Source organism: Prionailurus bengalensis, chromosome C2, assembly GCF_016509475.1.
Source record: "Prionailurus bengalensis isolate Pbe53 chromosome C2, Fcat_Pben_1.1_paternal_pri, whole genome shotgun sequence".
Lineage (NCBI taxonomy): Eukaryota > Metazoa > Chordata > Mammalia > Carnivora > Felidae > Prionailurus > Prionailurus bengalensis.
Genome location: NC_057350.1, coordinates 70,822,087 through 70,849,149, shown reverse-complemented (window position 1 = coordinate 70,849,149; position 27,063 = coordinate 70,822,087). Strand labels below are relative to the sequence as shown.

Below are 27,063 nucleotides of genomic sequence, written 5' to 3'. Positions count from 1 at the left end.
GTCCAGGTAAAGTGATCTGTGGAGAGCCATGGAAGCCTGGAGATAGGATTACAAAGTTGCTAGAAGTGACCATCAGGGAGGCCCCTGAAAAGCTAAACAGCAAACGGTTTGGGGAAAACATGGAAGAGCCCCTCAGGGATTCTTGGAACTACCGTCTCCACGCTCATATGGCAGGAAGTGGAGCACAGACACTACATGCGGTGTTTGAAGGAATGGTGACCTCCTAAAGCGTGGTAGCCCAGGGACATTTGGGATGTTTAACGACTCACCCCCCGCCCCCTCCCCCCCACACACCTCGCAACCTCCCAAGGAGGTTTGGGCTGTTTTGAGCTATTTTGAACTATAATACTTTGGATAGAATATTTTGGACAGAAAAATACTAAGTCCAGGTTACCTCTTTTATCTCAAAAGCTCGGAAGAGACCTATGGTATATGACCAAACCCCAAGGAGTAATTGCCTCTGGCTGATTGACGTCAGTTAATGACTGGACTTTGTACCCAAAAGAAGGTTAAAACCGAAGACAGTTGGAGGGAAGTCATTTCCTCCTTGGATTGCCCGGCAAGAACATCTAAAATGAAAGCCTTTCGTCACCTCGCTCTTCTCATCCTCCTTTTCGGAGCCTCAGGTAAGGAACATTTTGCAATTTTTATTCTTTTAATCATGTTTGCCGTCTCTGAGATAGAACCAGCGGGCTTAAGCTACTAGCTCCAAGGTCCAACAAAGCAGACTATTTCATGGCTGAAGTTTCCTCTCCCATTCTGCTCAAAGACGTAGGGCATTTCCGTGCGATGAAGGAAGACAGAGCACAAGTATAGGGGGCTCTGGGCTAAGGTGTGGGGTTCAGCAAGCCAGAGATTTGTCCTCCAGAGTTCCTCAGGCCAGACAAGAACAACTCAGTAGGTTCCGAGGGCCTGATGCCCTTCAGTAGCCTTTTCTTTGGCCCCCAAATGTCATTTGGACCGTAATGCAGTGCAGGGATCTGGTTTAATCCCTGATTCCAGCATCAGGAGTCTTTTGTCTCCTTCTACATGGGAATTACGGTTTATCTCTGGGCAAATCCCTAAAACCCATCTGGGTATTGGTTGGCCCTTCTATCAAAGATGGATGCGCGTATCAATCTCACAGTTACTCTCTGACTCAGGGTGAGCCCTTGTGAAATGAGAAGAGTAGCAGGGATAGGAGGAGCAGCAGTGAAGATGGCCAGCGGGTGGGGCACCCAGGCTGGCTCCGTCAGTGGAGCTCACCACTCTGTCTCAGGATTGAGCCCCCCGTTGGGTGTAGAGATTACCTAAAAATACACTTTAAAAAAAAAAAAAAAAAAAGGTGGTCAGTTGGTGAACTATTTTCTTGCTCCTGGCAGAGCAATGGTTTATCTCTTCAACACTTAATGACTGTTTAAGCCAGGCCCTGTTGAAGGTAGAGAGCCAGATTCTGCCATCCAGGGGCTCACAGCCTTGTGGGGGAATCAGTGGTCTTTCTATATCGGAGGGGTTAGGAATTGCTTCCTCACTTAAACTTTTCTTTCTTTTTTTTTTTTTTTTCTCACGAAACCTTCTAATATTTGTTTTTAAACTGGTTGTCAGTGTCAGCGTTCTTTGAGACAAGGGTTCTAAAAGAGTAATCCCTGGGTCACTAAGAGTTTACTACTCTTCCACGTGTCCAGGGGTTTCTAAGAGTTGGAAAAAAGGCAACTCTGATGATCACCGTAGCCCTTAGGGCAAAAATCATCTCTACTCATCCTGCTCTTTAAAAAATTAATGTGTCTAAAATTATTAATGGGTAAACATCCCTAGGAAACAATTTTTGGAGAAAGTTTAACACACACGTAATGAGGTATTTTTATTTCATCTCTCTTTAAATAACCCCCCTCCCCCGCCCTCCCTAAAATGGGGACTATTGCCTTAAACTATAAAAAGACAAAAAAGGACAAAGACTGCCACTTTCAGGTAGTAACAGCGCCACCTGCTGGCACTGTCAATTGTCCTCAGAAGACTACTAGAGAATATTAAACCCGGATTAATAGTCCAGCAACTACAGGCCTAAATGATGTTACTTCTTGGTCCTTATCTTCATCCATATTAACTTTTTGTAATATATTTCAGTAACATTTTTCCAGTTTCTTTCTCTTTATCTATTGTGAGGGTTTTGTGTGTGTGTGACCAAAGTAGTCATGTATTTTCTTTACTTTTTTTTTAAAAGAGAGAGAGAGCGAGAGAGAGAGAGAGAGAGAGAGTGCATGAGTGGGGGAGAGGGGCAAAGAGAAATAGAGAGAATCTTAAGCAGGGCTCATGCTCTGTACGGAGCCCAATGCAGGGCTCGATCTCACAACCCTGGGATTGTGACCTGCACCAAAATCAAAAGTTGGACTCTCAACCAACTGAGCCACCCAGGTGTCCCCATGCATATCGTTTTTAATGTAGTCAACTATATTTATTTTTCAAGAAAGAATGATTGGGTACTAATTAGTATTAAAGAGTAAGTAACTGCAGTTATATATCGAATGTTCTTTCTTCTGAAACTTGGTATCTTTGTTCCTCTAGCCATTGGGCAAAATACAACTCCTTCAAGTAGCACTACCATGAATGACGTAATTACTACTGCCACAACACCTGCCACAACAACTGCCACAACAACTGCTACAACAACTGCCACAACAACTGCCACAACACTTACCACAACAACTGCCACAACACCTACCACAACAACTGCCACAACACTTACCACAACAACTGCCACAACGCCTACCACAACAACTGCCACAACTGCCACAACAATCGTCACAACTGCCACAAAAACTCCACCTACTTCCTCTGTGGCCTCTGTTTCTATATCGAGTTCAGTTACAGTCGCCACTGTCACGTCTACAACAAGTAAATCAAGCACAGATGAAAACACAACAACTGCACCTACCCCTGGCTGCGTTTCTTCTGGGAGCAATGAGCCAACCACAGTGGTTACTTCTCCAGAAACACAAACGACAGAGACGGACACTGGATCATCCCTCATCACAGTCCCCCAAAGTAATTCCTCAGAGGCTGTTCCTTCAGTGACTTCTGGCAATGTCACTTCGCCTGAGAGCAGCCCCCCAAACCCTGGTCCCCCAGGTAAGAGCGATTTCCTTAAAGACTGCTCCTTTGCAGAGTCCTAGCATTGTGGAGGATGGTAGGTAAGTGTGTTCTGTGGGGGGGAGGAAAGTGGGTATAGAGAGACCCAAGGTTTCCTTGAATATGAACCCCTGGAATTATAAACTCTGAGTCAAGGGGCACCTGGGTGGCTCAGTCGGTTAAGCATCCGACTTTGGCCATGGTCTCACGGTTTGTGAGTTCGAGCCCCACGTCAGGCTCTCTGCTGTCAGAACAGAGCCTGCTTCTGATTCTCTGCCCCCTCTCTCTCTCTCTGCCCCTCCCCCACTCTCTATCTCAAAAATGAGTAAATATTAAAAAATTAAAAAAAAAAAACCCTGAGTCACAAAGGCTAGTAGTCATGGCAGAGACCCTAAAATATAACCCACGGTTTCATTCTGTTCTCCTTTGCCCTCCACCTATCCTACTTCAAGTTAGTTACGGAATATTTTTTTTTTAATTTTTTTTTTTAATGTTTATTTATTTTTGAGACAGGGAGAGACACAGCATGAACAGGGGAGGGTCAGAGAGAGGGAGACACAGAATCTGAAACAGGCTCCAGGCTCTGAGCTGTCAGCACAGAACCCGACGTGGGGCTAGAACTCACGGACCGCGAGATCATGACCTAAGCTGAAGTCGGCCGCTTAACTGACTGAGCCACCCAGGCGCCCCAGTTATGGAATATTTTTATGGACTTGGGCATCATGAAAGCTACTTTTCTAGCTTCCATCTCCCTAGGAGATTTTAAGAAATAGTTTCAGCTTCTCTGAGAAGGCAAGGTCCAAATAAGCACTGTCTCTCCAGCCCCACTGGTCTGTCTCCCTGATCTATGCAAGGAAGGAGTCAGTGCTATCCTGACTCAATGTTAGGGGAAAGTATGACATTGCAATGGTGGCTGTTCACAGTTTGGAGTTTGAGTTAATTCACGGAATGTGAGTCTGAGGAATAAAAAGCCAAACAACAGTAGTGCTCAAATGGTCCTAGACATGGGGCCATTGTCCAAAGGACAGATGTTTCAGGAATACTGTCCTGAAGAGTTGGCAGTTGACCTCAAGTCAAAATTATTGAAACAGAAACCATTTGCCTCATTTCCCAAAGTTTGGTCTTATTAGAATAAGGGTCAGCGAACTTTATCAGCAAAAGCCAGCTAGTAAATATTTTCGGTTTTGTGGGCCACAATAGGGTTTCTGTTGTAGCTACTCCAGCCTGCCATTTTAACACGAAAGCGGTCACAGTCCATACACAAATGAACGAGCCTGGCTGCACACCAGTAAAACTTTATTTACAGAAACTGAAGACGGGCCAGATCTGTCTCATGAGTCATAGTTTACCAACCCCTGGTCTAAAAGAATCGTCAAACCTAGGCTTGAAGGGTCTAGATAGATCTAAGAACTGGCTGGTTAAGCAAGGGGAGACAGAACCTGTATCTAAGACCTGGGTCCCGGTCTGCCTTCATGTTTGGAGGGACCACTCTGAAGACTAGGCCACCTGGGTCACAGCTGCACAATCGGCTCTACTGAAGTCAGGAAAGGGAACTTTTCTAAGCAATTTCTGCTTCCCTGGACATTCCCTCAGAGTAAAACCCCTCCACTAGCTACCTGGGGAGGGGGCAAGTCACTTCTCTCCTGGCTTCAACTTACCCATCTGTAATAAGGTGTGACTGAACCAAATAGCCATCAAAATCCCTTCCGGCTGCAACATCCTGTAACTTTATTCCTGTCGCACAGAACAGGCTGACAAGTCTATCCTTTATTGCCGGAGAGAAAGCATTCCAGGACTTGTCTGCCTGGTGTATCCTGAGTGGGGTTGTGCTCAGTTCCTTCCCTAGGATTTTCCAAATCATCCTTGCAATGTGGGGATTTTTGAAAACACCTTTTATTTTACTTAGCATATTAGTTCATACCGAGGTGCCTTAGTAGCTCAGTCAGTTAAGCATCTGACTTTGGCTCAGGTCGTGATCTCCCGGTTTGTGGGTTTGAGCCCCGCGTCAGGCTCTGTGCTGACAGTGCAGAGCCTGCTTGGGGTTTTCTGTCCCCTTTTCCCTCTGCCCCTTCCCCACTTGTACTCTTTCTCTCAAAAATAAATAAACATTAAAAAAAAAAAGATTCCTTCATGTCTTTTCAGGGCTTCAAAGCTCCTTTCTTTTTAACTCTGAATAATATTCCACTGCCTGAATGTAGCACAGTTTTATCCATTCACCTACTGAAGAATATCTTGGTTGCTTCCAAATTTTGGCAATTATGAATAAAGCTGCCATAAATATGTCTGTGCAGGTTTTTGAGTGGGCATGTTTTCAACTCCTTTGGGTAAATACCAAGGAATGTGCTTGCTGAATTATATGGTATGTTCAGTTTTGTAAGAAACTACCAAACTGTCTTCCAAAGAAGCTATACCATCTTGCTTTCCCACCAATGAGAGTTCCCATTGCTCCAAATCCTCATCAGCGCTATCTATCTATCTATTTATTTTGAGAGAGAGGAGAGAGTGGAGTGTGCAAGCAGCGGAGGGGCAGAGAGAGAGAGGAGAGAGAGAATCCTAAGCAGGCTTCGTGCTGTCAGTGCAGAGCCTGATGTGGGGGCTCGATCTCACAAACCGAGATCATGACCTGAGTCCAAATCGAGAGTTGGACACTTAACTTACTGAGCCACCCAGGTGCCCCTAATTTCTATTTTTTTAAATAAAAGTAGGGGTGCCTGGGTGGCTCGGTTGAGCATCCGACTTCTGCTCAGGTCATGATCTCTCGGTTCCTGGGTTTGAGCCCCACATCGGGCTCTGTGTTGACAGCTTAGAGCCTGGAGCCTGCTTCGGATTCTGTGTCTCCCCCTCTCTCTGCCCCTACCCCGCTCATGCTCTCTCTCTCTCTCAAAAATACATAAACATTAAAAAAAATTTTTTAAGAAATGAATTAGGCCCAAAGTTATGGAAGAAAAGAAGCTTAAACAGGGCAAAAGTATATTCAGTAAAAACTAAATCTCCCTCCTATCCTAAGCTCCTAGGACCCAGACCCCAGTTTCCTTCCTCAGAGGCAACTTCTGTGGCCAGCTTCTCATATCTTTCTCCAGAGGAATTTGTGCAAATACGAGCATACACATTTGTGTGTTTGTGCATGTTCCTCTCTTTTTATCACAAAAGAGAGCATGTTGTACACATTGCACCTTATATATAGCTTTTTTTAAAAAAAATCAACAATTTCTACCTATAAGTTCGTAAGAATATTAACACCTTTTGATCAGTCACTTGACTGTTTCTGAAATCAAAGCTCAGAATCATTTCATTCGACAGAGGTGGAGAAAATGGCCAGCCAATTTGGCCTCTGACCTAACTCCACTCCCCGATCCCACCACTTCTCCAGAGAGAGGAAGAGGCTATACCCTGCCTGGTCTGGGAGCACCACCCAATGGTGTGGACACCATTGCAATATAATTCTCACCAACTATTCAAGTCATCCACTCAGAAAGCCAGGGGAGAGAGTGTGCCATCATCACTTTCTCTGAGAATTTTCACTGAGTTAATCTGCAGGGGCCCCTTCCTGTCCCTTTTCCTTTCTTCATGCACCTGTGTGCTATGTTAGTTAACTCAAATAGAACACCTAGTTTCTTGGGGGGGTGCTTCTTGCCTCTACCTCCCTATAAGACAGTTATTCATACTTTCCTAGAAAATAGGATTCTCTCTCTCAAATGGTGTTAAGGAGCCCTACCTAGTGTCAGAGGCACAGACATCAAGGTTCTGAAGGATCCTTGCAATCCAAAGATTCCAACGATGGAATTAGAAGACTGCTGTCTCTATAAGTACACTCCTGCCCACCGGCCCCTGCCCTCTATCGTTGACAAGCCTCTGGCTCCAGAATTTCAGCAACAAACTCCCTCAAGACGTAAGGGAATATGTATTTGCTTCTAGCTCTTCTAAGGGTGTGCTGTAGAGTAACATAACCAAGGAATGGAAAGTGCCCAGAGGGAGGCAAGAAGATTTTGAAGTATGTTTCTGGGTGTAATTTGTTGTCATTCTGTGGATTTTTAATCTCTTTCTCTTCCATCTCAGATCCCAGCAGTCCTTGCCAAGGAGCTCCCTGTAAAGGCGGTTCTTCATGTGTTAGCCTGAATGATACCTATTTTTGCCTGTGTTTGTTAGGATATTACTATAACTCTTCCACATGCAAAGAAGGTGAGTTACAAGGGATGAACCGGGCAGAGCTGCATTTCAGACCTAAAGTGGAATGGGAAATGTAAAATAATGTCAAAAGAGCCTCCAGAATAGTAGAGGTAGAGGATGATTTATAGGTAACAAAGGCCTGCTGAGAAGAGAAAAAGCTCCTGCTTTTAGTTCAGTGGAAACTAGAGGGATGGGAGATGGACCAAATCAGAGGTGTGCATGAGCTTGTCCTAAAGGTCTGGGAGTGGGTGTGTCCCTTCACTGTACTGGTTAAAGGGAACGGTGCCATAGGGACAAAATGATGAGTGTTGTAGCCCCTGGAAAATTCTGACAACTGCATAAATACAAAGTCGTGCTGTTACATGGGGACACCGATTCAGGATAAGGTGCCATACTTAAGACAAACATGAGAGCCTACTCTCTGACCTCGATTCAGTTCTCTGTCACAGAATTTGCTTGCTCCCAACAGAAAGCTCCATTTTTAGAGACTTAAGAGCCTCTTGGCTCCTGAAATGGACTTTAGGAGCAAATCAATACACCTCTGGCATAACCCTTTTTTGGTTAGTTCAGCTGGGTGCTCTGCAGGTCCAAGGCTGTTTCCTGAGTTAGAAATTGTTCTCTGTTTCATGAATGAAAAATATCTCCCCCTGCCAGAGCAGACCAATTATACAGGAAATGAATGTACCATGTTGGCCACAGGGATTAGAGATACCCCAAAAGCCAAACGGACGTTCATATTTCAGCACTAATAATCTCATTTCTGGGCATCCACTCTAAGTAAGGGACCCCAAATATAGAAAGGTTTCTGCATAAAGATGTTTGCTGCAAACTTTATTTTTCCTTTTAAATAGTTGGTAGCATTAAAACAAATAAAGACTATTAATGAAGATAATATATATTTCATAGAGTATTTTTCAGTCTTTAAAAATAATAGTTATCAGAAAAAACCCAATAGTTATGGGGGGGTGCCTGGTTGGCTCAGTTGGGAGAGCATGCAACTCTTGATCTCAGGGTCACGAGTTCAAGTCCCATATTGGGCGTGGAGCCTACTTTAATGAATAAGCATACAAGTAAATGAAATAGTTATGAAGACTAGGTAATTATTTGGAAAAGTGTTTATTATGTGACAATAGGTAAAGAAGACTCACAATGTAAACGTGGAATTGTAACGATGCAAACTATGCACAGAAAACAAAAGCTGGGCGAACTGTACCAAAGCAAAAGTGGTTGCATTAGGCTGGGTGAGATTTGGGGCAACATTTTTGGTACTCCCAGACTTCCCATAATAATCATCATATAGTGTTTAGAATTTTAGAGAATAATCTATGTTTTAAACACAATGGAAATTAACCCTTTTTACGTTAAATATTACAAAAAATATTCTGCTTAAATTTCAGGAAAGCTATTCCCTGGAAAAATTACAGTAAAAGTATCAGAAACGTCTGGTTTGGAAGATGAAAATTCTATGGCCTATCAAAAATTACATATTAAAGTTACTGAATTTGTAAGTATTTTCCTACCTTTCTTCCTGCATAAGTGTCCTTTATTCTAACAATGACTTACAGATGTAGGACTGGTATTCAGTCCGTACACACTGGTGCAGCTGTATTAGTCCGTGAAATAGTGAAATGCACCCTTACTGGTTGGTAAATAGCAACTGTCCTGAGCCCCTGGCACCTGGTTGCCCGGGCTCCTCCGCTAGCACGCTTAGGCCTCCCCATGATCCTGCACCTAGATGACTAACACTAAGCACGGCAGAGGGGCCTTCGAGACTTGTTCCAACGATGCCATACTCTTTGATACAGAAGCTATGAGAATATTTTTAAATGGAGGGGTTTCTGGGTGGCTCAGCAGTTAAGCGGCAGACTTCGCCTCGGGTCATGGTCTCAAAATTCGTGAGTTCCAGCCCCACGTCGGGCTCTCTGCTTTCAGTCCAAAGACTGTTTCAGATCCTCTGTCTCCTTCTCTCTCTGCCCCTCCCCCACTTGCATCCTCTCTCTCTCTCCCAAAAATAAACATTAAGAGAAAAGAATATTTTAAAATGGACACATAAATATAATGATGTTTTAAAATATTTTCGTAGGAAAAAAAATAAAAAATAAAATATTTTCGTAGGATTGAAGAGAAAAAAATCAAGGTTTCTTTTTTTCCTTTCTACCCTCAAATTTGCTTATACTTCCATCCTAGTTGGGCTTTTTTTTAATGCCTGGAAAAGGAACTCTGTTCGGATTAGTATCTGTTACTTTTTCTCCCCCCACTGTCGAAAATGTCAAAATGAACCTTAGCTTCATTTCATTTTGATGATTGTGAGTGAATGTGCCAGCATGAAAAGGGGTGGAAATCTCCATTCTGGATCTATGTTAGACCAGTGTTTCTGAAAGTTTAGTTTTAAAGAAAAAAAAAAAACAACAAGGAGCCAGTAAATATGTCTTAGAACCCTAGGTGGGGAAACACTTTTAAAAGCTAAAAAGACATGGAAGACCATACCTTTCAATTCTGAATTATTTCATCACAGAAGAGTTTTGCTAGTAGAACGGTAAAACATAAAACATTATTGTCCAGATGATTTACAGATTGTACAGAGACAGCTAGTGCTCATGACCAAACAGCCGGTGCCTGGCACTGCGAGGGTGAAACCTGACTGCAGCCTCCTGGCCTTGGCCTTGCACATACCGCCTGTGCACGACAGGCCAGCTGGCCATGACCTATCGTCTTATCCTAGATCTACATTCCAGTTCTCCCACTTGGATGATTTTCCGGTGCATTGAGGACAGCAACATCCATGTGTTCCTATTTCCAGGGAACCCCTCTACTGTCTCAGGTGGCTTTACTGAGCAGTGGCCCCTGTGGCCACCATGTTCCCCAAACTTGCTTTGGGTATGAGTGTCCACAAGCGCCCTCCTGCTACAGGCCTATGCCCTGGTCTTCAGAGACCGATTTTGAGACTTGGTCTCAGTCAGGTCTTGATGGTTTCAGAGGGACCATGAAGGGGAGAGAGCATTCTTATAATTTTCAGGAAGTTTTTTTTCTGAAGAGGATATGCCAGAACTCATTTGCGGCTCTTACAGACAAGAAAAGAGAGATAATTGACTTTCTTCAAGGTCCTATTAGCAGACTTTGTAGCCAGGGCAGTCCCAGCTCAGGCCCCAAGATGTCTCCCAGGGCCCATTTTCTATCCAGCTGGATCCAGATGGACAGTCTGCAAAGGGATGTGGAGTTTCCCTGTTGCATACGTGCCTGGAATTTTATGTGTAATGTTTCTAATTCCCAAAACAACCTAATGGGGAAGGTGGTACAATGGTGCTATTTTGCTGATGAGGCTGTTAAGGATCAGGAAGGTTAATTAACTGACTGAAGGTTACCCAGCTGATGAGTGAGGAGGTAGGGACTTGAACTCAGACCTGCCTGACCACAAAACTGCTTCTTCTCCTTCTCCTGCTGGCTGTGTCGTGCAGTAGAGGGCCGGCAGGCCTGTTTGGGTAGCTACTGCCTTCTTGTCCAGACTTACAGCCCTTCAGTTTGATATGTGTATATCCGGACAGCCTCAAAGGGTGACCTGGAAGATTTGAAAAAAACAAAAAACAAAAACAAAAAAACAGAGACACTTTCTCCTATGCCAGATGCTAATTTTGTAATCTCTTCTATAGGCATAAGAAAATTAAGTGGGCAATGGTCAGTAGGGGAAGGAGAGGGCCCTTGGAGGATGACCAATGAACTTGTTGCTAAGTGAACTCCCAGGCCCCTGATGGTTTACATAAATGCCAGCTATTCCTCGTATTTAAAAGAACTAAAAGGCATATGGATGTATTCTGGATGTAAGGCTACCCAGACTCCCTAGAGCATCAGATTTGTTTGAATTTGACTAGAATAAAAGAGAAATGATTTAACATCTTTTTAAACGACATTGGTTACCAGGATCTTTTAAAGCATTGGGTCACCATGAGGAGAAAAATAGTAAAAAGTCGTTGGATTATAAAAAGGTTGCACCAACCCAGTGGAACACTCATATAATAAAATATGGAGACTGGGGCCCGCAGGAGGGAAGACATGTTCAAGGTCATGTCTTTCACATTTAATTTATTCAGTCATCAGTCAGCTAGTGTTTGTTGAACATTTCCTGGGGATTGACCTGTGTTGAGTGCTATGGGGTGGGGGCGGGGGAGGTTATGAGAAAGAGAAAACTTACATTCTAATTGGGACCCTCTCACACCCCCCTCCACTTCACCCCTGCCTGAGGTCCCACACCCCCTCCACTTCACCCCTGCCTGAGGTCCCACGACACAATTCTGCCTAGTGACATGTACTTGTGCTGGACCCCCTTCCAGCTCACAAAGTCATGTATCAATTCCATCTCATTTTATACCAATAATAGCCCTGTTGGTAGGAATTACTGCTACAGCAAGGGTTCCCAGGAGAAGAATGAGGTCCAAAGAAGTTCTACAAAAGCTGACACATGGAGAACTGTGACCTTAGGTGTTCTTCCCCGTCCAGCCTGCTCTTTTCTGAGCCACACTGCTTCTGAACATTACAGTGTGGGCTCCTTCCCCCTCTCTGTGTCCCAGCACTGCCTCTGAAATGCTTTAAGGCTTGTCTGCTTTAGGAAGCCCTCTCTGGTTCTCTGCAACTGGAAGAGAGTTTTTCTGGATTTCTCTGGTAGATCATATTGCTCCGTGGTGCTTACCTGTCTCAACTTCACGGTGTAGTCCCCTGTCCGATCTCAGGGCACAGCCTGCCGTCTTTGTAACCTCTGTGTCTGGCATCTTGCCTCAGCAAGGTGGGAAATTAAATAAGCGTTCTTTGGGTAGACTGATGAGTGTGTGAAGTATGCTTTATAGATAAGTCTAACAAATATGCAAAACTTCACAGTGACTTTGAAAATACAAACTTAACAAGTTAGTCTCCTTAGTTTTAAATGTATGATCATTGATTTGGCTGGGTGCTTTAGGTGTCTGTTTTTTTTCCTGGAGAACTCTGACTTTACATCAGAATCTTACTATTTTGGAACAAAAATTATCAAAATGTGTTAGAGCACATGCAAGGAGCAAACTGCTGTGATTAACCACGCATATTTACACCAAGGAGGTTAGAAATGTGTTTATGTGAACACTTAGATATTGTATCACATTTCCCCCCCTCTTCATGGTTATTACTAAATCTGTTCTTCTCCTTCACAGTTTGTGAATGCATTTAACAGTTTTGATTATGGACAGACTATAATTCGTGAAGTAAGGTAAGTGGATCGATGGGGGACTTTGGAGGCAGGTAATATGCCGCGTTGTTTTGTCACTAAATATACAGCAGTTCCGTTTTTTCCCTTTGTTGTAATATCTTGCCTCCTGAATTGGAGGGTGTGCTAGTAGGTCCTTTGAGTGAATGAATTGTGGATAGCCTTTCCTTCCTGCCCTACTGCAAAATTATTCTGTAGATTTCTGGTCATTTTTCACCTGATAAAGGACTTGTATCAAATACCCCTTTCTCACTGCCCTGTCTGTTCCATCGTCACCTCCAAATCCTATCATGAATTAATCACGGGAGGGAATTTTAAATTAGAATCTGAATCCCATTTTGCTTTTTGGACTCCCTTTTGCGGTGACCATTTGAGTTTGGATTTTCTCAATTGTTCTGAGGAATGAATATGGCTATAAACATTTCCTAAGTAGGTTGGCTATGTTTTCAAGCTTCTGATATTTATTCAGAAGTCAAAATGGAGTCTAGAAGAAAAAAAGAACAGGAAAAATATAGCATGAATCTTAAAAAACACATAGCCAATGGTGCACCTGCGTGGCTCTGTCTGTTGAGTGTCTGACTCCTGACCTCAGCTCAGGTCTTGATGTGAGAGTTGTGAGTTCAAGCCCCATGTTGGGTCCTGTGCTTGGGTGTGAAGCCTGCTTAAAACACACACACACACACACACACACACACACACACACACACACAGCCACGGGCTGGAGAGGGAAGGACTTTTTGAAAGTCCTTTCCCCCACCCCTCTCTTTTAGTGATTGTATCACTCGATTCCTCTTGGACAGTGGAAGAATTAGAATTTGACACAGAGGTTCTTGGGGCTCTAAACTGCAGCGCCCAGTGGAGAGAGACCATGCAATGTCTTGCTCACAGCAGGCACTCACAATCAGGGGATCTGATGTGGTGTTCTGTGCTCATGTTCCCTATAGCCCCACCCTCCTTCGTTCAGTGTCTGAGCTGAATCTGCCTGCTGACCCCCCTGGCCCTCTGGGAAATGACCCAGACTCAGTGTGGTTGATTACTGCTCTCTCTGTGCAAGAGAGGAATGCACATTCACACCCTTCTGTCTCCCTTAAAGTATAAGTGAGGTTTGCCAGCTCAGCAAGAAACCTACTCTTTTTTTTAATTTGTTTTTTTAATGTTTATTTATTTTTGAGAGAGAGAGAGCGCGCGTGTGAGCGAGCATGGGAGAGAGGCAGAGAGAGTGAGACTGGACCCACAGTGGGTTCCATGCTGACAGCAGAGAGCCCGATGTGGGGCTCAAACTCAGGAATCAGGAGATCATGACCTGAGCCAAAGTCAGATGCTTAACCGACTGAGCCACACAGGTGCCCTAAGACCTACTCTTGATTTTCTACAGAAAGTGACAACTTACTATATCAGATGTTACTTGTTCTTGTTCTGGTTAGTTTCAGGCTTTTAGCACCTAAAATGGACTGTCCACAATTTTTCTCAATATCCTCCAATAGGGCATCGTTTTAGCCATAGATTTCCTCTGAGCGCACATGGAAGAGAGATAGAGCTCCAGGCCTGTAAATTGCTAGCATACTACAAAGCCAGGCCTTTATGTTTGGGCCCCAGTTGTGGATATAAGACAGCGGCTCAGGGCTGGAGCTGAGAGACTGGGGAGTCCAGGAGGTTTGAAAATCAATCTGTCAGTTCTTCAGTTCAGTTCATCAAGTGATGGATTCATTTCATTTTTAGCACCTCTCCTTCAGCAAGATCGGAAACACGTGCTGGTGATAAGGACGTCTCTGTAGAAGTCGTAAACATTTTCACACAAACTACAAAAGAAAATGAGGTGACCGTGTTTAAATCCATTCAGAAAGCAATTGAAAACAACAAGGATGACATTACAGGATATATTAGTAAGTATTCAGTAATTTTATTCGAAGTTTACCTAAAGACCTCCCTTTGTGAAAACATTTCCATTACATGTGAGAAGAGGGCAAGAAAAGCAGGAGAATTGAATCCACTGATGGGCCCAATGCCTGTTAATTAGTCATTCTTCTTCCCTCTCCTCCCTCACTGGCTCTACTTATCACTCTGACCACTTTGCTCCTCTCTTTGGAAGGCAGTCGTGAACAGATGGTCTCTGGACAGGAAAAGATAAAGAAAGGAGAAACAAGAAGGCTTTATACCAACTTGTAGCTTCCAAATGATCATAGAAAGCCTTCCTTACTCTGTTTCCCCCTTAGGCTGACACGCAAGCCCCTAGCACAGCTGGAACAATTCACTTTTGCTGTGTCACAAACCACCCCAACCTTAGCGGCATGAAACAGCAACCATTTATTTGTTGTAAGGCCATAATTCCCCTCCTGGCCTCTCTCATCCTTCTTTTTGCTCCTGCTGAAACTTCTCCTTGAGTCTCTTAAATTTTTGCTTTTTAATGAATGTAACCTTTATGGCTTAGTTTGCAAAACTGTTTTCTCTTTTTGAAAATACACAAATCCTGTTCGTGTATAGCTTTCCAGCACCTTTCCACTTTCTTCGAGATTTCACCCAGATTCTCACTGTTCTCTCAGGATCTGGAATGTAAATGCTCTGGGGTAAAGCACTTAACCTTCTACCTGAAACAATGGAGGCCCCTCTGCACCATACCTTCTCCTTGGGTGCTGCCTCTTGGCAACGTGCATTCAACTCTTCACTGAGTGTTCCTTCCTGGCAGAAGAGACTGGAGAAGACTAGTTGTGTTTCTCTCATGTCACCCATCAACATGACAGCCGCCAGGCAGGCCTGGCCTTTCTGTGGGCTCCATAGCATGAAATACACACATGACCCTCCATTTGTTCACCTATCTTTCTATTTTACCCGTTTTCTCTTTGTTGTTGGTTTTTCTGTTTGTTGTTTGGGTTTTGTCTGTGGCAAGCTTGATCTCATTTGGGGCTCTAGACTTTATTACACTACTAATATTCTGTCTTTGGTTATGGGACCTTCTTTCTGTATTTTGTTTATAAATCTCATCTGAGAATTTCCTGTGCAAACCATATGTCCATTTCTTTTTATTTTTTATTTATTTTTTTTTTTTAAGTTTATTTATTTTGAGAAAAAGAGTGGAGGAAGGATAAAGAGAGAGGGAAAGAGAGAATCCTGGGCAGGCTCTGTGCTGTCAGTGCAGAGCCTGATGTGGGGCTCAAACTCACAAACCATGAGATCATGACCTGAGCTGAAATCAAGAGTTGGATACTTAATTGACTGAGCCATGCAGGTGCCCCTAGTCGGCTTTTTCAAATGGTAGGCGATGAAGGAAGGTTAGTTACAGGTGTGGGATGTTTAGAAGAGAATAACTACTTTCTGTTTTACCTGCTCCTATGTTTGCCCCTTACTCTATTCAGATTCATTTTTTTTATCCCTAATGTCTTTCAACATGCTTCTAGACTAACATTCTTAAAAGAATGCGTTCTCATGCCATGCTTCTGCTCAGAATCTACCAATGGATTCCCAGGCTTGTAGGATAAAAGTCAACATCCTTAGCCTGGCATTCAAACTCTGCTGTACATGTGACTGAACAAAAGCATGATTATTTGTTGAGGTTCCTGGTGTGGCACTTGCATTGACATCATTCAATCTCAAAATAATCATGTGAAACAAGAATTATTAGCCCTGTTTTATAGATAGAGGACACCTGGATCCACCAAAAATCAAAAAACTGAACAGACAGCTCATAGCCTGTAAATGGCAGGGCCAAGAATTCTCATCTCTCTCCCACCTCGACACACCACCTCTCCCCTGCCCAAGGACAACTTCACTACTCCCTGACAAGAGTCCTTTGCTGTTTTTCATGCCTACTTTTCTCCACTTGACAGACTGCCTCTCCTTTGACTGCTCAAATCTTCCCTATCCTTCAAGACTTAGCCCACCTCCTAGAACCTTCATAAGGTTGTCTTTAGCTAGTTGAGCCTCTGAATTCCCATTGTACTTAAAGTCTGGACCATGAGTTGACTGGGGGGACTTTCTGTGGGCTCAGACATGTAACTCCACAAAGATGGGGCCCAAAAGTTATATAACTACTATGTCCCTTGTGGATCCCAGCATAGAACTAAGTGAAAAAGAGATCTTGCCCTTGAACATAATTGTACTACCTTCTATTGAATTAATTTGAATTGAATACTATAAGGACATGGTCATAGAAGGGAAAATTAGGGAGTTGGATTTCAAAATCCCAGATTTCCTTTTGTTAAATCCCAAACTGTATAGAAAGGTGTGTATAACAATGGAGTAAAATGCTTTCACAAGTTACTTTATTCATATTGTCTTTCTGACTGTATTCTTGAATTGCTTGTCTCTCTCAGTTCAAAGCCTGTGTGATTATTATGGTTGTGAAAAGGAAAACCAGCAAGACAAATGTGACAATGGTTTGCTGTGTAAATGCAAGCTGGGGATGGAAAGACCTAACCCCCAGATCCCTGTGTGTGTTGGTGAGTGTTCTACCTGCTTGTGAAATTTCTTCACAACCCCCACCTTCTCTCCTTTTGCATTTGCAAAATACAGGCTTTACTGCTCAAGTGTCCATGTGTCTCAGGGGTGTGCATTTGGGCTTTAGCCACATGGGCCTGGACTGAGGCCTTGGCTCCGAGCTGGTGAGGAAGCCCATGTGCAGCTTCACAGGGAGCGTGTCATGTGCACAGCCAGGGAGCACCTCATCTGACCCAGAAAAAGCAATGTGAAAAATTGTGTTCTGTGACATATCACTTGGGGGTTGAAGGCGTTGTTTCTGAAAATCACCCAGAAATTCTGTTTTGAAGCCTCTGCTCCAAAGTGTCCTGACACCTGCAATGCAGACCATAATAAGCAATGCTTACTGAACAAGAACAGTGGGAGCCCCGAATGCGTGTGCCTCTCAGGCTACGAGGAAGATGATCATGGGATCTGTCGAGAGTAAGAGAAACCACTCTTTTTCATCTTGCCATAGCTTGAACTAGCCAAAAAGGATAGAACTTGTAGACATATGCATGGGTTTAGGGTCAGGATGTTGGAATGCTTCCATAAGTTGGTAAGATAAGAGCATGATCCTATCACCGTCATCATCATCAATGGTTTTTGAACATTCTCTGTGCGCTGGGAACCATGCTAGGTAACATGTCTCCCAAAACAACGCTGTCGGGAATGGATTTGTTCCCCATTTGCAGGTGAGGAAAGTGAAGCTCAGAGAATGTAAATAACAAGCCCCAGCTCACAGGGCAGCAGATAAGTGGCAGGGACATGTGGCCTCACAGCCAAGGGGAACCCACAATGCTCCATGCCTCTAGGGTTCAGCGTAGCCTGAATTGCCGAATCTTTCTGGAGCCCAGAGGATGGAGTGTTCAGTCAGTGGGAAATGGGGCCACTGGGAATTGTGTACCCTCTTCAGCCTTCCAGAGCTCCATGGAAGTTGCTCACCCAGAAGAATGGAAGCGTAAGGCAGAAAAGAGGAAGAAGAGAAGGAGGGGGGAGAATGAAAGGAAGATGGAAAGGAAGACTGGAGACTGGGTGGGAAGTCTGACATGCTCCCCGTGGAGACTCTGTACCATGGTTTCCATTATTGTATTTTAGGTGTGCCTTTGGCTACAACGGAGTCAACTGTAAAGACCGTGAGTATAAAAGTTTTGCTTTGTTAGTAATCATCTGAGAAATATGGAGCACATTCAGAATTCTGCCCAGGACTCCAAAGTCTCTGGCTCCCTTCATAAAGAGTGAGAAACTCTGCCTCCAGTTAGTCTTCTGGGTCATGCCATCCCATTCCTGCCCTTAGGTCATGAGCAGCAGCACCTCAGCTGTAGGAAATAACAGAACCCAGCCCACGAGGGAGGCTGGCGCCTCTGCACTTGGCCGGACCAGAGGAGGGCGTCCAAACATTCTGTTCATTCTGTACATCGGCTGAAATATGCATTTTCTGTTACTAGTAAGGGTAAAAGACCAGTATGTTCCAAAAATGTCTGTGATCGTGGGAGAGCAGAACTAAAACCCAGACATTGAGATACTCAAATCTTTTTGTTCCAGAGCCATTTACTAGCTTGCAGTGTATTGTTGCAAGTTCAGATGCTTTGTTCTCTCCCACAACCCACTGCCACCAGTCTAGGACAATACTAACTTTATATTTTTAATTATATTTTAAATCTTACCTAACTAACTAAAGACCAATGATCCAAGATGAAGGAAACATGACTGTGGCCTCCCAGTGAGCCACAAAATTCATGATGAAAAATGCTCTCAATTTCTACTATATTTGGTTGCAAGGCTGTATTTGCTAAGTCATTTCTTCCTTCTGGGCTTTTAGCATCTGCACCTACAAAATGAGAGTTTTGGACCAAATGACCTCTGAGGTCGTTTCCAGAGTGGTCTGTGCCCCCATGAATCCAAGTTGGAGGTGGCATATATGGCAGTCACAAAGCAGACAGAGAGAAAGGGTTCTAGAATAGCACTGTCCAATAGGAATGTAATGTGAGCTCCATATTTAACTTCAAATTTAAAAAATTCTAAGTAAATTAAAAAAACTTTTAATATCTTATTTATATTTGAGAGAGAAAGAAGCAGAAAGTGAGTGGGGGAGGAACAGAGAGAGAGGGAGACGCAGAATCTGAACCAGGCTCCAGGTTCTGAGCTGTCAGCACAGAGCCCGACGCGGGGCTCGAACCTACCAACCATGAGATCCTGACCTAAGCTGGTCAGACACTTAACCAACTGAGCCACCTGGGTGCCCCAAGTCAATTTTTAAAAGATACATAAATAAAATTAATTTAATAACATTTTATTTCACTCAATATATCACAAATATCATTTTTTAACATGTGATCAATATAAATGTTATTAATGAGAAATTTTACTTGTTTTCATACCATGTATTTGAAATCTGCTGTGGGTGTTATACTCACAGGCCATCTCGTAGCCACATTTGTAGTGCTCGATGGTGCTAGCCAGAGCAGCTCTAGAGGAAGAGAATAGGCTGTAATGAACTCTCCCCTCGCTGATTGTATTAAGCCTCTATTAGTGAGAAATTTAAGTCCAGTCTAGTTCTCCCTGCTTATCAACAAGGCCAGATACAGTGGGCAGGAAAAGGCAGCAGAGGTGAGGCCAGGATGTGGACCTCAGTTGAGATCTCAACTCCTACAAAGTCCAGGAAGGCCCTGCCACTGACCATGGCCTCCTTTATGTTTTTGGTCTTCTTTTATCTGGAAAGGCAGCCTCTCTTGATTGGGTTCGGAAAACACAGTTGTGGGGGAGGTGCTAAAGGAGATGAGTCTCCCACCCAACCTGCCACCTAAGCTGCCCCTGGTGGGGTCAGAGACCAGAGCCTGATTGTCTTCACAGTCAGGGACCACTGGGAACACATGTACCTTTGCAGTAGACAGTGGGGGGCCGCTCATGGGAGGTTGTGCCTACTCTTTGCTCTTCTTTTTCAGAATTTCAGCTGATCCTAACTATTGTGGGCAGCATCGCTGGCATCCTCGTTCTTGGCCTGGTGATTGCACTGATCTTCTCAGTGAGGTACGGAGTGGATGGGTCCCTTTCCCTAGGGCACAGCACCACCAGCATCATACTCGAGGTTCTAAACATACCCAGCCTTCCTGCGGCAAGAGAAGGGAAATAAGGCGAGGCCTCTTTAATACTGTGGGCGTGTTGGCTTTTTTTCTTACCTTAATTTTCTTTGGCTTATATAAGCCATACGTGATCACTGAAGAAAACAGAAAAATGTGTAAAGGAGCACAATTAAAAAATCGTTCACAAAATTGACCACCCTGAGGCAACTGACATTTTGGCATATATCTTTCCAGATTGTTTTTCTTTTTCAATGATATTATAGACATAATTTTGTATCTTTTGTGGGTTTTTTTTATTCCTTTTTAAAATTGTTATTTATTTATTTTTGAGAGAGGGAGAGGGAGAGAGAGCAAGTGGAGGCAGGGGCAGAGAGAGAATCCCAAGCAGACTCATCACTGTCAGTGCAGAGTCGGACGTGGAGTTCAAACTCCACGAACCATGAGACCATGACCTGAGCTGACATCAAGAGTTGGACACTCAGCCGACTGAGCTACCCAGGCCCCCTGTATCCTTTGTGTTTTAAAACATATATGGTTAAGGTTTATTATATATTTTTTTAGCACGTAATGTGACATAGCAACTATTTTCTGATGTCACCAAAACCCTTTGTTAGCAGTTTTCAACCCCACTGATGTTGTCAAGTGCTGTTCTCAGCAAGGACTGGCCCAGAACCCTGCAGCAGCGGTTCTCACATCAACGTCAGTAGAGCCACTCGGCAGCCTGGTGCCTTTAGTGCCCTTCCTAAGAACTTGGGTCGAGTCGTTTCATTTATTCGACAAATATTTCGATAAAGTTCCCTCCATTAACAGGGAGAGAGAACACTATTATCTCCGTTCCCCTTCTAAATGTGCCAAGTGCGGGTGCACTTTGGCAAAAACAAAGCTACTTGTTTGTAACATTTAGCTCATATCTTATATTTTGGCAAAATAGGTATTTTTGCACTATAATGTGAGAGGATAAATAGATTTTGTTTCTTCTTCTCTCTTTCTTTTTTTTTTTATTCCAGTTTGATATTAACTCTTTCCTCTAGAGCCTTTATCATAAGGATGCAAAGCTGGGAAATGGGAATGTGAATTTCCCTTTTCTAGGAAGATGGCTAGAACATTCTGTTATGGACCAAAGCTGTCTCCTCCTTTCCTAGGAGGATGGCTAACTGTCTTGGGTGTCCAGTGTCCTCAGGCCTGTTTGTGGAAACTTGTGACCCCGTGACAGCTATGTTTCTCAGTTCCTCCTTCCTGCTACAGAGCCAGGTTTGCCCCTAGTTCAGCCTCACATTCATGATTCTTGGGAACACATCAAGAATTATAATTTCTTGTTTCCGATTCTGTGTCTCCCTCTCTCTCTGCCCCTCCCCCGTTGATGCTCTGTCTCTCTCTGTCCCAAAAATAAATTTAAAAAAAAAACGCTGAAAAAAAAATAAAAAAAATAAAGAAATAAAAAAAAGAATTATAATTTCTTGCCCATTTCAAAGGGAAGGAAGTCTCTCCTCAGGCACCTTAGACAGGAGTGCTCTCAAAGGGAGGCGATTCTGTTGTAGGCTGGGATGGCTACCAGGGTCCACAGGGTGAGTGGGTCTTCCCTTATGACATTTCCAGTGGATGACTGTCACCCCAGGAGTGTCCTGTGGGCATCAGAGATGCAACCAATGCACTCTGCACTGTGGCATCCGGGCACTGCAGGGGCAGGTCTGTGTGTGGGAAACAGAGTTCATCCGGGGCAGGTACCTCCCTCACCTGCAAGTGTGTATCCTTGACTTTGAATGCTTCCACTTGAGGTCCTTGAGGGGTCACAGCAGAACCTGGGAAATGCCTTTTTCTCCTTGTAAGACCTTTATACCTCGAACTTTTGTTCACCTAGGTGCTTCCACACACACTGACTTTGCTTGAATGAAAAATGGTGCCACCAATCAGCTTTTCTCTTTGACCTCTATGATTGTTTCCATATATGATTCAAAAGCACCTTAAGAATAGTAGCATTATTAGCAAGATTTCCATGAGACCAACCGAATTACATGACACTGTTGGACCAGTGTTAATGTTCTGTTTTTGATGGTTACAGAGAGTTTACGAGGAGATTGTCCTAAAACTTAGCGAGTAATGAGGTATCATGGGTCCTGGGGCACCTAAGAACTTATTCTTAAATGGTTCAGACATGTTAACAAATTGGGGAATCTGGGTGATGGGCATATGGAAGCTGCATGTAGTTTTTGTTTTGTACCTTATATGTAAATTGGAAATTATTTCAAAATTTTAAAATATTTTTAAAAAAGGATATTAATGTCTGCTTCAAGGAACTTTCTGCCATTGTCAGATCCTACTAATTCTTGTTACCATTTATAGGTCAAAGAACAAAAACAAGAATATTGAAGAACAGAACTTGATTGAGAACGACTTTCAAAATCTGAGACTGAAGCAGACTACAGGCTTCAGCAATCTAGGAGCAGACGAGAGTATCTTCCCTAAAATCAGGATGAACGTCCCCAGTCAGCTACACAATCCCTATGCAAACCAGAGAAGTATGCCTCGCCCCGACTACTAGGTGAGTCAGCTGGCTTTTGAGTAAAATGCCCAGGACAGAGCAGGCACTGGGCTATTGTATCTTCAAGTCCTGGCTGCCTTGCCGTCTTTTTTGTGTTTATTTTCTAATCAAAAGAGAAAGGTTAGAGGATGTTCCCTCCTATTGCTACACAGTCACCACTTGGTCCCTAACACTGACCATCTATGTAACTTTAGACACATCACTTAATTTCCCTGACCTTCTATTTCCTCAGCTATAAAAACAATTTAGATGTCTTCAAGGTCCCTTTAAATTACAAACTTCTACAGATATGACTCCAGTCTTTGTGATGAAAATTCCTAACCTGTTTAAGGGCCTAGGACCGAGGTTAGGCCTGGGAAGAAGTGTTGGATGAAAACATGGTTCTGTGGATTCCTTCCAGCCTGCCCATATAAAGGCAAATTTCTCCTTTCCTCTCCCCAGACTTCAAGGCATAACCCAATCAATTTCTAGAGAGATAAGGCAAGTTAGGTTGGTGATGCTTTATTTCCCTTGGGAGGATTTTCAAGGCGCATAGCTTGTATTCATTAGATTTGTATTGGATAAGCATGCTGGCATTGTTTAGTGTGATCTGAAGAAAACTGTAAGAGGCCACTTTTATGGGGAAAGGGGACTAGGGGCCTGAGCTGGAAGGAAGGAAGGAAGGAAGGAAGGAAGGAAGGAAGAAAGGGAGGAAGAGGAAAAGGGGGCCAGAGAAGAGAGAGGTAAGAAGAGCAGCAAGGAGAGAAATGAGTTCTTAAAAGACGAAGAATAGGGGAGGAAGGGAAAGAAGGAGGGGTGTGAGTGAGGCCTACCCAGAAGAGTAGATTATAAAGAGGATAAAGGAAGAGGAGGACACGGGAGGATGGCAGAGGGGGCTGAGGAAGGGGAGCATAGGCTCCGCATTCTCTGTGCACATTACACTTCTACAGACTGCCCAGGTGAGCACACTGCCTCCAAGGATCTTAGTGTTCTAGGGACATTCTGGGAAAACTTGGCTTATCTCTATTTTGAAATCCCATGATTTGTTTTGCACATAAAGTTTTCTTTAGTCATGGAAGTCTGAACAGTAAATGTATGTGCAAGCAGTTGACTTGTACAAGAAGGTGCCATGTTGGGTCAGACACGTGGTCTAGCCAAGAACGAGCATCCTATGGGAGTGTCTGCTGCCCTCCCACCAAGGTGAACCCTAGCCAGCAAACTCAGTAAAACCTCCTTTCCTCCTTATGCAGGGAGCCTTTACTTTAAGCATAATCTCTAAAGAGAATCCTTTAGAGGTAGAATAAGCATGGGATTTAGAGTCAGACCTGAGTTTGATGCCTTGCATCTTTTGTTACTAGTACTAGCTGTGTGATCTTTGACAAGTTATTTGACTTCTCTAGGTTTGTTTTCTCGTCTATGAAATGGACAAAATAAAGCCTATCTCATAGGATAAAAAACAAGCTAATATGTATAAAAACCTAGCCCAGTGACTATTCTAACTTGAATAATACTGTTCAAGTAATGTTAATTAAAGTAATGTTAATAATTTATTGATCTAAATTTTCTCATATGTTGCTGTTGCAATAGTTCCTTTCTAAGAGTTTCTCTCCCCCTCTCCCTTTCTCTCTTTTTGTCTAGAATGGCCAAAACTGGGGACCATCCATGGCCTCAACTCAGTGTACGAGCTTTTACTTTGAGTGTCTGAAAGACTAATGGACAAGTGAGCAGCCACAAAGATCTGGCCTTTGGTATTTCTCTGCCACCCAGCACCTAGCCTCTCTCAGTGGAAGCTGTGACTGTAGTGAATGCTTGTTTGCTAAGTACCTATGAAATTAAATGCACGTAGATGCGATTCGCACTTGTAAGGCAGTTGATTTTGTCCAATCAGTACAATGGTTAGGTTTCTGTTTTTGTTTTTCCTGGCAACAATAACCATTTCTAACCTAGAGGAAAGCTCCCCAGGATTGTTTGCACCTGGGAGAATGTTACTGTGATAGCCTACTGATCATGGCTATCTTCTGAGAGACTCTTACACATCAGGTATGGAGATCCCAGGGAGGGGTGGGAAGAACTACCATCTTTTAAGGTTCTCGGGCTTATTCTCTCACAAGTTAACATAGGATGCTACTTCTAGCCCTCAAATACGGGATTTCATCACTTTTGACCTGCCAGGATCTTGTGACCTGGTCTCATACCAAGAAGACAGAAAGAAGACCTGTCTCTCAGCTTTTTGGAGGAGAAGTGACTGGGAATCCAGGATCTTTTTGATGTTAATTAGAAGGCCTAGACTAGAAATGTCCACCATGGAGTACATTCTAAAGTTGTCGAAATGCCAGGAGTGGGTAGAGGCAGGGAGAAAGAAAAATGTAACCAGGAATGGAAGGAACAGAGGCAGGAGTCTGGGCCTGGAGGATGAGTATGAAGGCAGGCATGCATGATCACCTTCGTCCTCAGATCCCCTCCTCAATGAGTGAACGGACATTTCCTCCCACTTATGTCCTACCCGAGACCCAGAGCCTACGTACAAGAGTGAAGACAAAACCCCAGGAGCAAGAGCTGGAAGTCACTTTGAAATTGCAGATATTCTGTTCTGCTGCTGATGAAAGAGAGAGCTTGTGACCCGATCTAGGTGTCCAGCCTTGTAATATAGAGTCCAGAGATGCTTCGTGGAGGCCTCGGCCTTCCCTGGGGACAGAGGCTCAGCAGCGGCCACCAGCCCACACAGAGCCACGCCCAGCACAGGCTTTCTTTACTGTTAATAGTGTCCTTGTTTATGTCTGATGTCTGATCCCCTTGCAAGTTATTTTTATTTGTTGTTATTATTATTTGTTCTTGACTATTAACTGTAAAGGTAACAAATAAAGTGTGTTTGGTAGGCGGTGTCCTTCCTTGTGTGTGGGCGTTTGGGGATGCACACAGCAGTGAGTCTCACTTTCAATAGCAAACGTGACACATGACAAACAAGACTGATATCTTCCGTCCTTGTTAGGGCCTGTTAGACTACCCAGGGCAATTTTTAATCATGTGATAGACATTTTCAGCTGCTTCCCCATGCACATCTTAACTTGTCTCACATTATGAAGCAGCCAAACATTTTGGATAGGACCGATCTGACCCCCAGCTCCAAGGGTGGGTCTTGGTTTGCCCAAGCCCATCAGTGGAACCCCATCCCCCTTGCCAGTGATTGATTTGGTGAGCACATGGCATAAGTGGATGCAATTAGAAAAAAGCCCCAGTTTTGGTAGGAAGCTTGGAGGAAGAGAAATCCTTTGTTCCCTTGACAAAGAGGGCTTAAAGGTATGAAGCCTCGGACTGCTTCGGTTTTGCTGAGCCAACATGTAGAGGAGGGCAGAGCTAAGAGAACCAAGGAAGAATGGAGCTGGAGCTCTGATCAGACCATGCCTGAAGCATCTGGACTTGACTGTTAGTCCACTGTGAATAGTTATTTCTGTTTTTGAAGTTGAAAGCATCCTCACAGATATCACTTTGTTTATTCTCCTGTTCTGAAGGCTGGGTGGTAAACGGTATAAAGGAAACACTCTTATGAACTGTTAACACCTATAAAGACATCAGTCAACAGTTCACAGCAGAATTTATGTAGATGTAACTTAAAACTGGCTGACCTTGTAACTTGTCATCACAGATGATCTGTGTGTTACCTCCTTTACATTTGAAGATGATTCTGGATTCAGTACTAGAAGTAGGCTATTTGAACATCTTTTCTAAACAGACCTCCCCCTCCCGCCCCGTCCTTGTGCCCCCATCACCATATGCCAGTCTCCATCACTTCTCAAACATCCTGGGCCATATAACTCTGGGCTTCATGGACTGGACTATCATCCATTTTTCAGAGACTTTCATTGCTATTGTTTAAATAAAAAATTGTTCTAAATATGTATACGTGTAATGTTTACATTACATTACATTACAAAAATGGCTTTCACGTACAAAGATGCTTTTGATTCTTACATAATATGACTTACGATTCATTTGTTTCTGCTCACTGGGAACTTTGCAAGGGTTTCCCATGTTGGTTGTCCTGCAACCTCGGAGGGCTCTCAGAATGAACTTTCTAAGATGCGAATTAGATCACGATGCCCCCTGCTTCAGGCTTTTGGGGGTTCTCCCCTGAGAGAATAAAGCTCACGGAATTGAGGCAAACTCTTGTGGCCCATCACTCCAGCTTTGCCTAATGCCCAGGGCACTGACACTCTGGCCCCACTGTCGCTCCGCAAACACACCTCCTCTCCGTACCTCCAATTCTCTATTCACGCTGTTCCCTGCGCTTAGAAAGCCCCTTTCCTTCAACTGCTAACAATCCTCTCCGTCTTCATTAGCTAAACCATCAATCCCCTCTGACCAGCTTCCCTGAGTCCTGTCTTCCCCCACCAGTGCTCTCAGGTAGAGACATGCCTCCTTCACATCCCAGCTATGCCCCGAAGCCAGCTCCCCCGGGAAAGGGGTGGTGCATGGCGAGTCCGTGTTTCCTTCTCCCCAGCACAATGCCTGGCATG

General features: G+C 43.8%; 1 protein-coding gene across 1 annotated transcript; it reads left to right on the top strand.

Annotated features, from left to right (window-relative positions):
* Positions 1–413: 413 nt before the first annotated feature.
* Positions 414–25,424, top strand: MUC13 (mucin 13, cell surface associated). Its single transcript, XM_043594392.1, has 12 exons — positions 414–626; positions 2,542–3,105; positions 7,162–7,284; positions 8,670–8,776; positions 12,447–12,502; positions 14,219–14,382; positions 16,807–16,932; positions 17,260–17,392; positions 18,047–18,084; positions 19,894–19,978; positions 22,372–22,570; positions 24,188–25,424. The coding sequence occupies exons 1-11, from the start codon at positions 482–484 to the stop codon at positions 22,568–22,570; spliced, it is 1,740 nt and encodes a 579-aa protein (XP_043450327.1). The 5' UTR covers positions 414–481; the 3' UTR covers positions 24,188–25,424.
* The last annotated feature ends 1,639 nt before the right edge of the window (positions 25,425–27,063 follow it).